Here is a 12716-nt window from a genome sequence, read left to right as displayed (position 1 = left end):
GAAACAGGACCCCTATCTATCCCCATGCACAAAGGTTAACTCCAAATGGATCAGAGACCTAAATGTAAAACCTCAAGCCATAAGAACCTTAGAAAAGGAAGGAAATACCCTCATGGAAATTGGAACTGGCACCAATTCCTGAACAAAACCCGAAACCCACAGGTCATAAGAGAGAAGATAGACAAGTGGGACCTTATTAAACTGACAAGCTTCTGCAAAGCCAAAGAAACTATCAAGAGAGCAGGGAGACGCCTACAGACTGGGAAAAAGTATTTGCCAACTCTAGGTCTGACAAAGGCTTAACATCCTGGATCTACAAGGAACTGAAACATACTGAAAAGAAGAAAACAAACAACTCCATTATAAAATGGGCAAAAGATATGAACAGACACTTCACAAAAGAAGACATTCGAGCAGCCAACAAACACATGAAGAAATGCTCAACCTCACTAATCATCAGGGAGATGCAAATCAAAACCACACTGAGATACCACCTAACTCTAGTCAGAATGGCAATTATCAACAACTCAGAAAATAACAGCTGCTGGAGAGGGTGTGGCGAAAAGGGAACACTTCTACACTGTTGGTGGGAGTGTAAACTAGTGCAACCTCTGTGGAAAGCAGTGTGACGATTCCTAAAAGCTCTAAAAATCGACCTTCCATATGACCCCACATTCCCCCTACTGGGAATATACCCTGAAGAACTCAAATCACTCTATAAAAAAGATACCTGCACACGTATGTTTATCGCAGCATTGTTCACAATAGTAAGAACCTGGAAACAACCATGCTGCCCGTCAAAAGAGGACTGGATTTAAAAAATGTGGTACATATACACGATGGAATACTACGCAGCCATAAAAAAGAACAAAATCATGAATTTTGCAGCAACCTGGATTGAACTGGAGTCTATAATACTGAGTGACCTCTCACAGAAACAAAGATCCGAGTGTCACATGTTCTCACTCATATCATGGACCTTGAATATCCAATGTAATACTATAAGAAAATGACTGACGGTACTGGGAAACTATGGGGAGGGAAGGGGGATGGGATTAACAGTAGCAAATATCTGTCTGGGGATGGGGAAACACCTTTTATCAACAGGGTGCCTGAATGAAACGTAATTGTACACCTAACCCTTAACTGTACCCCATAAAACCATAATAAAAAAATATTGATTAATAATAAATCAACAATATTTTCCAATAAAAACATTCATTACTTATCTAAAAAAAAAAAGAAAATATGCTCAGGAACAATAAAGCATCAAGGAATTAAATTCAGAAGTGCACTAAGGAAAGATTTGCATGCTTATAACTTGATGAAAATATGGAAATATATAAAGTCCAACTGTATTTTGCAACTCCTCTCTAATCTAAATACTGAATATAATAATTCATACTGTCAAAGATGACAGTTCTAAATGATAGTAACTACCATTTATAAGGCACAATACAAAAACAATTCCATTTCTACTACAAATAAAAATATATTAGATACTCAATAAAATGTAGCTGTATTTATTCCACCTGAGTATTGCAGGAGAGAGGAAAAGGATAAGAATCCAGATGTTTTCCCTCTACATTCATCCAAGTTTAGGAAATATTAGTTGCTTTCTCTACTGTTGTGGGAGGAGGGGGAGAGTTAAGACAATAATCATTTTATTGTTCCTTTGGGGACAGTTCCGCAAGGTGGGAGGAGCTGGGACTGGAGACTCCAAAGTGGCTTCAAGACTCATGTGTTTGGAGTCTTGGTGTTGGCAGCCAACTAGGATGCTTCTTTTTTTTTTTTTTTGAGTCAGTCTCACTTTGTCACCCAGGCTAGAATGCAGTTGTTGGCTCACAGTCACCCCAGCATCAATCTGCAGGGCTCTGGCGATCCTTCTGCCTCAGCCTTCCAAGAAGCCGAAACTACAGGTGCGCACTACCTTGCCGGCTATTTTTGATTTATTGTAGCGACAAGGTCTCGCCAAGTTGCCCAGGCTGATCTCTAACCCGTAGGCTCAGGCAATACACTTACCTCAGCTTCCCAAAGTGCTGGGATTACAGGCTGAACCAACGAGCCCTGCTCTTCTTTCTTTTTAACATGGCCTTTCTTTCCATGTGTTTTCTTCTCATCAAAGAGACAATCTTGAACTTCTTTGCATGGCAGTCGGCTTTTAAGATTGGCAAAAGTGGGATGGTGAAAGCTCTCCTAAGACCTAGGCATAGAAATCACACTGCTACAATGTTCTAGAGCCCAAATCAAAATCAGGAACAACCCAGAAAATGGGGAGGGTAAATAGGTTGAACCACTTAATGCAAGGAATGGCAAAGCCACACTGCAAAAAAGCAGGATGGGAAGGAATGCCATGGCTATCTGAGAAACAATCTACCACAAACATGTTTTAGTTAACAGTTTTTTGTTTTTGTTTTTGTTTTTTGAGTTGGAGTCTCACTCTGTCGTCCAGACTGGAGTGCAGTGGTCACTCCTGGCCACCGCAGCCTCGACCTGCTGGGCTCCGGCGATCCTTCCACCTCAGCCTTCCAAATAGCCAGAATTACAGGCATGCACCACCACACACGGCTGATTTTTTGATTTATTGTAGAGATGAGGTTTCGCTGCCCAGGCAGGTCTCAAACCCGCGGGCTCAGGCAATCCACTCACCTCAGCCTCCCAAAGGCACGGAATTACGGGCTGAGCCATCAAGTCCGGCCAACAGTTTTTTTTTTAAAACATAGTATGATGTCTCCATTTATTTTCTTGCCTCAATCCCTGCAAATATTAAGCATGTGTCTATATTTGCTCATCAAAATATGCCTTATTCCTGCACATAAAATCTTTCTTGCACACAGAAAACATCTCCATCCCTAATGAAGACATTCACCAAACCCCATTCAGTTTCTGCATTCAAGTCCCAAGGACTCTGGGTGATGTTCAATTATTTCCACTAAGTCTAAGGTGACTCATTGTGGTCTGTGATCTATAAACTAAAAGACAAGTTATACTTCTTCCTTTACATGTATTATATAAAGGAGTAGAAAAAGTATAATCACAATAGAAACTTCCATTCAGAAAAGGGAAAAGTGAAAAACACGTGTCAGTTGTAAAGGCAAAATGCCAGGACAACAGAGTATGTCTCTTGGTCAGCCTAATTAGAAGTTCAGGTTTTGTACCCTGGGAGAATAACCCTGTTTGTGGTCTTCCATCGCCCTTAGTCTTATGCCGTATCAATTATTTTTAAGGAAGTGGGCAATGGATCATGTGCTCTTGTTGGAGGTCACACAGATCTTGTAGTCTCCTTGAATTCTGTAACTTCCATAGTCAAACAGCTAAATTTTGGTAGAGTTTTTTTTTTTTTTAACACTGCCAGTTATAAATTAAATCAACCTTATTTTACCTCATAGTACCAATCAAGGATAGAAGTGTCTTACTAAGACTGATTTAAACAGGATTCCAACTATTTTTATCATCTACTACACCAGTCATGTCAGCTCGGTTAATACATTAAGACTTTGAAATAAATGACTATACATAAGTTCTTTTTTTTTTTTGAGTCAGGGTCTCACTCTGTCACCCAGGCTGAAGTAACAGTGGCATGATCACGGCTCACTGCAGCCTCAAACTCCTGAGCTCAAGCAATACTTCCATCTCAGCCTCCTGAGTAGCCGGGAATACAGGCATGCACCACTATGTCCAGCTAATTTTTAAATCTTTTTTCTTTTTAGAGGCGGGTTTTGCTGTGTTGTCGACTGTCTCAAACTCCTGGGCTCAAACAATGCTCGGGTCTCTGAAAGTACTAGGAATACAGGCGTGAGCTACCACACCCAGTCTTATATTCTGTAGCATAGTTTTTTAGACTATAAGTCAACAATTTCTTTGACATCTGGTATACCATTGAGAACATTCATAATTTACATAATGTTCTTGATGTTATGTTTTATACAAGGAGTTCCTAATCCCATTATACTTGATGACATGTCAGCTCTTCTACTATAAACCATTTTTCAATAGCTTATAAAACCGCGTAAAAACTGTTCTAGCTTAAAACTTGGCAGTTAAGGGTATCAAGACAATAACACACTTTTTTTTTTTAAGTTCATGCCTGGATGTAGTGGCTCATGCCTGTAATCCCAACACTTTGGGAGGTCAAGGCAAGAGAATTGCTTGAGCCCAGGAGTTTCAGACCAGTCCAGATATAGCAGGATCTCGTCTCTACCAAAAAATAAAAAAAATTTAAAAATGAGCTGGGTGTGGTGGCACATAACTGTTGTCCCAGTTACTCAGATAACTGAGGCGGATGGATCACCTGAGTCCAGAAGGTTATGGGTATAGTGAGCTGTGATCATGCTACTGCATTCCAGCCTGGGCAACAGAGTGAAACATTAACTCAAAAAAAAAAAAGTTCATATATGTTTATGTACATTTACAAGAAGAGAGTGATATACTCTGTTATATTATTGTCATCTTATAGAACCCTTGGAGTCTTTCTTGTCCTGCCTTACAAAAAGAAATACCGAAAGACAATGAAATTTAAGAACTAGCATGAGGCCTTTGCCTTATTGAGCTATGGTGTGGCCATGTGCTCTTTGAACTATGGCCAGGCCATGCATGTTTCCTGGCTTTGGCCCTCTACATTGGGAAGGTGAATCTTTTCTTTCTCCCCCTGTCTCTCTTACTTTTAAATGAACTGTATTTTCTTTTTTTGTTTTTTTTGTTTGAGTTGGAGTCTCACTCTGTCGCCCAGAGTGGAATGCAGTGGCCACTCCTGGCCACCGCAGTCTCGACCTGCAGGGTTCCAGCGATCCGTCCGCCTCAGTCTTCCTAGTAGCGGGAACTACAGATGTGTGCTGCAATGCCCGGCTTATTTTTTGACTTATTGTAGAGATGAGGTCTCACCAAGTTGCCCAGGCGGGTCTCAAACCCGTGGGCTCAGGCAATTCACTCACCTCAGCCTCCCAAAGCATGGGATTACAGGTTGAGCCACTGAGTCCAGCATAAACTGTATTTTCTAAGCTTAAAAAAAAAAAAAGAACTCGCATGAATGTTACACTGTGAACAAAAAGTCAGTCCACATAAAGACCAGCAAATATTTTACAGATTCTAGTTACAAGGGAAGATTTCAAACCACTTTCCTGTTGGGTGTTCTTTCTGTCAGCTATAATGTCAAGATCAGGATTTACTGTACAAATAAAAATGTTGGCTGCTTTTTTCTAGTTGATATAAAATGTTATTGAGTATATTTAAGTCAATAATCAATAACATTAAGAGCTAATAATCAATGGTTAGTGTTGTAAAACAGTTGTCAGCCCATAATGCTAGTAAGTCCAAAATAAAGGGATTTAAGCAAAAATACAATCAATGCCATAGAAAACAAATACAAATAACTAATCTGTGATAGTCCCCCAAAAACCTAGACCACCTAGTAAATGCAGCTTCTTAATCCCAGGGACCACCTAAATGCAATATAAATATTTCAGCACAAATTCACGAACACTAATGGAAAAATATCCTATTAATCAGCTGTTCATTTTTACATGTTGATCACTTTGTCTCAAAACACTCCAGATTCTAATACGGCTTTTGCTTATAATGCACAGCTTCCTCTAATTTAGAAAAAGGCTATGTATTCAAAAATTGCAAAGTTAATAGACTTCAGGAATATGATCTCCTGGTCACTGTCTTGGTCATTCTTTTAATAGAATTTTGTAGAATAATAAAATTACTCAAAAGAAAGCATTAATAAATCAAATATTCATTAAGCTTATACTATATGCATAGCACTCTGGGGCATTTTTAAAATTTTATTTATTTATTTATTTTTTAAGTGGAGTCTCACTCTTGTCCCCCAGGCTGGAGTGTAGTGGCACGCTCATGACCACCACAGTCTCAACCTGCTGGGCTTAGGTGATCCTTCCTCCTCAGCCTTCCAAGTAGCTGGAACTATAGTTGCACACCACCACGCCCAGCTAATTTTTGTGATTTATTGTAGAGACAAGGTCTCACCAGGTTGCCCAGGCTGGTCTCAAAGCCCTGGGCTCAGGCAATCCTCTTGCCTCAGCTTCCCAAAGTGCTGGGATTACAGGTTGGACAGGGCACTTTTTTTTTTTTTTTTAAGTCATAAAGTCTGCTCATCAAGAATCAGAATTTAGTTAGACAAGATTTACATAAGCAATTAATGAATGATCCATTGTGTAATAAAATGTTGTGCTACATACTACAGGTGCAGCTTTTAATAACAGAAATGTTTAGGATAGGAGAAAAAAAAGTGTTGGCTAAAGAAAGGTAGAGTAGTATTACTACACTTCCCAGTGATCCAGAATTGAAATCAATCCTAAGATAGGCACTTAAGAGTTTCTAGTTAAGAGAAGTAGTTAAGGGGTAGCTACTGTAAATTTACTTGTCTAGCCAATTTTTTAAAATACTGAAAGCCACTTTCAAGTCAATGTGAAAACAATAAACAATTCCAAATTTAATCTACATGGAAATGTTTTGTTATTAAATTTACTTGCAGGGAGCAGATGTTCTGAGGGAGTGAGACCCTGAAGAAAATATGAACACTGAGATTATTAAGAGTTAGAGGTCTTGGTTCAGAAAAGTCTAATTTCAAGCAGAAAACAATTTTTAAATATAAAATGTAATATTTTATTCAAGTAATAAAAGGTTACTATTACAAGTAAAATCAGAAGTCCATCAAAATATTAAGTACACTAATCTATCCTCAAAACAGTAAGTCCAGTGAGATCTAGGCTTAAGTTTTAAAAATTGCTATTGTCACGAGTTCTTATTCCTCATCTAAAATAGCCTCTCTCTGCCTTGGAATTGATGATAGTAAGTCTTCAGAGAAGTAAAAATGAAAGATCAGTTCAATTCTAAATTTAAATATCTCTTTTTTTCTCTAAAAATAAAAAGCTACTGTCGTTTAGAAAATAATCTAGAAACTTACATGGCTTTCTTAATTAATACATCCTAAAGTTACTGTCCTTTTAAGTACATGATCCTTTTGTACTAAAATCCCCCAAATACCTTTCCCTGCTCTTGAAAAATACATTTTTTTGCTTTTACTATAAAGAAAACCACTGGCCAGGCACGGTGGCTCATGCCTATAATCCCAGCACTTTGCAAAGTTGAAGGAGGATTCCTTGAGGCCAGATCAATCTCAGCCTGGGCAATATAGTAAAACCCTATCTCTATAAAAAAAATTATTAAAAAGAAGAAAAACACTGAATAGCTAGGGAATAAAGTTTTATCTATCTATAATTAGTAGCTTGTATATTCCTGTAGCTTTCTTTATAGCGATATTGATATTACAATAATGTTATTGTGTCTCAAAACACTAATTTCAAAATTTCACCTGAGTAGGTGAATCTCTTTATCTAGACTTAAGGCCCAAGCTCTCTGCAGCATTTTAAGAAAGAATTCACAAGTTCAAATGCAGTGACCCTTCTCCCTAGCTTCACAACTAATTGCTGTGTTTATAAATCCCATCATTTAACTTGATCTCCCTGCGGCTGTGGAAAACAGATTCTCCATTCTAGTAGTATCCATCCTCTAAAACTGAATTCAAGCTCTATAACTACCTGCCCAGCGCCGTACTTTCATTTTATTTAAAATGTACCATTTCTCATTTAACAAATAACTCTGTACTCTGAAAGTATGAATTATACTCATAAATTGCATCCCTTTCCCAAATATACACAAAAGCTGGTAAGTCTTTCTACTGACATGCCTGTCTTAAAGAGAAGTCTGAAAGTAGCCAAAAGTTCATTTTACTGAATGCTGAAACTGTTCCAGAACTGAGCTTAATGGTGACTCATTCTTTGTGATTATTATTTTAGAAACTATAAATATATCCTTTCCTGAGAAAATAACAGAGATTAACTATACAGAAGTATCTAGTTCTTTGTAATACTTTACAATTTACACAATAGATTATACATACTAATCAATATCCATATGCTCATAGTACCCTTTCTCACTTAAGCCTAGGTCAGTAAATAACAGTGCAAAAGAAATCATCATCATCATTAAAAGCATTTACAAAATATCTATTTGTGTGTGATACCATGCTAGAGTTTACACAAAAAAGGTGTTAAATACATTAAAACTAAAGCTTCAAACTATCACTGTGTCTTGTAAAATTTAAAATTAAGATCCCTCTCATAGAACAATTATTTTATGTATTTATTTATTTATTTAGAAAGTAGGATTTATTAAGAAGACAGAAAAGCTCCCACAGTGGAAGGAGACCTGAAAGAGGTTGCCCAATTATTTTGATTATTCTAACCAACGATGGCTCTTAACAGTCCAAAGGACAGAGCAAGATTCTTGAAACAGTTTTGGGTGAAATGAAATTTGTGAAATATTCAATAAAAATGATGCTTCAGACAGAGTGTGATGGCTTATGCGTATAATTCCAACACTTCAGGGAGGTCAAGGTGAGAGGGTTGCTTAAGCCCAGGATTTTGAGACCAACTTGGGCAATGTAGCAAGACCTTATCTCACAAAAATAAAAAAATAAAAATGCAGGGTGTGGTGGCCCATGCATTTAGTCTCAGCTACACAGGAGGCTGAGGCGGGTGGACTGCCTGGGCCCAGGAGGTCAAGGCTGTGGTAGCTGTCACCATGCCACTGCACTCCAACCTGGGCGACAGAGTGAGACTTGCTCAGACAGAGTGAGAAATGATGCTTCAGGGAGTTCCATTTCACTTTAGATGTAGAAAGCCTAAAAGAGTGTTACTCCTAACTTAAAAATGAGAAAACATTGGATAAACCATCATATTGCAACATTTCTTGACCCTCATCAGAAAGCTGAGGTCACAGGGCAAACAAGTAGCCTGAGATCCCAGTAAGGGCAGATCCCTCCTAGGAAAGGCAGGATACATGTACTAACTCTCCAATAGCAAGCATGAGAGGAAGATACAGATGCCATACAAGTAAGCAAGAAAAAAATCAGTTAAAAATTTCACAAAGTGCCACTAATCCTTTTGTCTCTATTGATTTGGCTAGTCTCATCATTTCATATCAGTGGAATCATACAACATATGGTCTTTTATGTTTGGCTTCTTTGACTTAGCATAATGTTTAGAAGGTTCATCCATGCTGTAATACACATTAGAAAACTTCACTCCATCTTTTTTAATAAATATTATTTCATTGTATGGATATACTACATTTTGTTCAGTTGATGGGCATTTGTTGCTCTTAAAATTATAAAACATCATTGAGAACTAAAAATCTAAATAAATGGAGAGATATTTTAATTTCATAGATTGTAAGACATAATACTGTTAAGATGACAATATTCCCCAAATTTACCTACAGATTCAATGCAATTCATATCAAAATCTCAGCTGTCTTTTTTGCAGAAATTGGTAAGTTGATCCTAAAATTCATATGGAAATGCAAGAGACCCAGAATAATCAAAACAATCTTAAAACAGAAAAACAAATTTGGAGGAATGATAACTTTCTGATTTCAAATTGTACTACAAAGTCACAGTAATCAAAACAATGTCATATTGTCACACGACAGATACATAAATCAATGGGCTGGAATCCAGAAATAAAACTTTACACTTATGGGCACTGACTTTCGACATGGGTGACGTCTTCAATGGGAAAAACTAGTCTTTTCAACAGAGGGTCCCAGGACAACTGGAGATCGTCATGTGTAAGAATGAAGTTAGATTCCTCACAACATATGTAAAAATTATTATTAATAGATGAGACCTAAGTATAAGAGCTAAAACTATAAAACCCTTAGAGGAAAACAGGAGTCATTCTTTGTAACCTTGTGTTAAGCAATGGTTTCTTAGATATAAAACTAAAAGTATAAGTGATAAAAAGGAAAAACAGATATATTGGACCACCAAAATTTAAAACTTGGCCAGGTGTGGTAGCTCAAGCCTATAATCCCAGCACATTGGGGAGCCAAGGCAAGAGAACTGCCTGAGCTCACAGGTTGGAGACCAGCCTGGGCAATATAGTGAGACCTCATCTCTATAATTAAAAAAAAAAAAAAAAAAAAACCAGGCATGTAGCGCATGCCTGTAGTTCTGGCTACTTGGAAGACAGAGGCGGAAGGATCGCTGGAGCCCAGCAGGTCTGCACTCCAGCCTAGAAAACAGAGTGAGACTCCAACTCAAAAAAAAAAAAAAAAAAAAAAAAAAAAAAAAAAAAAGGTACATATACATGATGGAATATTATACAGCCATAAAGAAGGATGAAATCGTGAACTTTGCAGTGACTAGGATGGACTTAGAATCTATAATAATCAATGATCTATCACAGAAGCAAAGAACTGAGTACTACCACATGCTCTCACTCATAAACGGATCTTGAACGATTATCATAATACCGTATGAAAGGGACTGGCAGTAGTAGGAAACTGTAGTGGGGGCACTACCTCATCAACAAGGATACCTGCATAATGACCATTTGTATACCTAACCCTGAATTGTACCCCACATCTTTAAAATTAAAAAAAAAGTAAGTAAGTAGGGGGAGAGAAAGGTTAACATTAGTGTACATTTGAATTTGGAAGCATTCTATGCTAATTAGCATGGACTTAAAGTCTTCCTCTAACTGACAACTTACATTATCATATTAAATTGCTAGTTATATCCTACAATGAAAAATTCTAAATTCCAAGTTTTTGCATTATACTAACACTTAAGAAAAATAGATTAGAAGAAAATGAGAAGATAAATTTATACTGAAACAGAGAATCCAAAAAATAAACTATGGAAAAATGCTAGTCCTTTCATAAATCTGAAATAATGGCAGAACAAGAAAGTATATAATTTACACAGCAATATATGTAAGAGAAATAATGCAGAATATAGCCGGGCTCGGTGGCTCAGCCTGTAATCCCGCGCCTTTGGGAGGCTGAGGTGAGTGGATTGCCTGAGCCCGCGGGTTCGAGACCCGCCTGGGCAGCGAGACCTCATCTCTACAATAAATCAAAAAATCAGCCAGGCGTGGTAGCGCATGCCTGTAATTTCGGCTACTTGGAAGGCTGAGGCGGAAGGATCGCCGGAGCACAGCAGGTTGAGCTGCAGTGGCCGGGAGCGGCCACTGCACTCCATCTGGGTGACAGAGTGAGAATCCAACTCAAAAATAAAAATAAAAATAAAAAAATAATGCAGAATATATCACCCATGAAAAAAACAAAAACAAAAACAAGTCACAAAACCAACAACAAATGCAACCTCTATTCTATGTAAATCGCCAGGCTCAAAAGCACATAACACAGATTTGAAACAGAATCTGTCATTAATTTTAAATGGCAAATTAAGGTTCTATATAACATACCAAGCTTAAAATTTCTGTCAAAATTGTTATTGTTGTATACATAGTAAACTTTTATATTAATTTTTTTAAGCGACAAGTTCTCACTATGTTGCCCAGAATAGAATGCAGTGGTGCAATCACAACTCACAGTAGCTTTGAAGTCTGATATACTCCAGCATCAGCCTCCCAAATAGCTGGGACTACAAGCATGTGCCATGGCATCTGGCTCAACTTACTATTTTTAGAAAAAGAATGTATCAACACATTTTTATCTCTACCTAAAAATTTTACTAGAATTTAAATAAGTTCCAGTCACCTCATATTTCATTTAGTTTAATTTTACAATATTTAATTTTCTAGAATTAACAAGATTTTGCTATATGGAAAGGTTTTTCTAACACAAAATTGATAAAACATACTTGATAAAACATATTGAAACACAAAAAATTTATGTAAGAAAGATGAAGTCTGTAAGAATAAGAAGCCAATCATACAAATGGTGCCATGATTATAACTGGTGGCTGTTAAAGCTCAAAAGTACAAAAGAAGCAGAATTACAGCTCTGCAGTACTCCCATTTGGCCTCTAAGAACACAATCGTGTTCTAAAACAAAACCACAGTCATGGGGTCTAAAACAAGACCAAAAGATACAGTCATGTGTCCATACAGTTCTCACACCTGTAATCCCAACACTTTGAGAAGTCAAAGAAGGAGGATCACTGGAGGCCACAAGACCAGTCTGGTCAATATAGGGAAATCTCATCTCTACTATACATACATACACACATACATACATACATACATACATACATACATACATACATACATGGGAAAGGGAAGGAAAGTCCTGTTTACTCAGCAAGAAAAATAACTGCAAGAAAAATTAAATCTGTTAAGACCAGGAGGCCCCCTGATCAAGAATTTAGGCCAGTGGATAATTAACTCAAAGGAAAACCTAGAACACAAAGATTACCTCAGCAACTTTTGGAGGCACTCCATCCCCAAGCACTTCCCTGATGAAGCAGTGTTGGCTCATGTAATATGAGAGCCCACAGGTCCTCTTGAAGGCGTCTTTCAGTCGTTTCAGCTCTACATCTGTAACTGTAATTCAGAAATAGAAGATGAGTAAGAAATAATGATAGAAAAGAAGTCTCTCAAAATCTTTTTCATCCTTGTTCCTAAGAAAAATTACTTTCAGATAAGAAAAACAAACTCAATATTTTGCCATAATTTTATTATTTTCAAATCTAAGTTAGAAAATAGATATAGCAATTCCTGACCAATTATTTTCAAAAGACAAAATTTAATACAGAGGGTGCCAAAAAAATGTACAGAAATTTTAAGAAAGGAAAAACTGTATTATAATTGTAATACTCAATATATACCAATAACAAAAGATTAATACAAGTCACATGGGTCTTCTGCAGTTACAAGAGGTGC

General features: G+C 37.3%; 1 protein-coding gene across 1 annotated transcript in view; it reads right to left on the bottom strand.

The window, feature by feature from the left end:
• USP32 (ubiquitin specific peptidase 32) overlaps positions 1 to 12375 on the bottom strand; it is a 165770-nt gene extending 153395 nt beyond the window's left edge. Inside the window, exon 1 of the mRNA XM_008048889.2 lies at positions 12250 to 12375. Within this exon, the coding sequence (XP_008047080.1) occupies positions 12250 to 12312 (63 nt within the window). The 5' untranslated portion in view covers positions 12313 to 12375. The remainder of the gene's footprint in view (positions 1 to 12249) is intronic.
• Between the last annotated feature and the right edge of the window lie 341 nt (positions 12376 to 12716).

This window comes from Carlito syrichta, unplaced genomic scaffold (assembly GCF_000164805.1).
Source record: "Carlito syrichta isolate Samal-C Ts95f unplaced genomic scaffold, Tarsius_syrichta-2.0.1 Scaffold128086, whole genome shotgun sequence".
Taxonomy (NCBI): Eukaryota; Metazoa; Chordata; class Mammalia; order Primates; family Tarsiidae; genus Carlito; species Carlito syrichta.
This window is presented reverse-complemented; position numbering and strand designations above follow the sequence as displayed.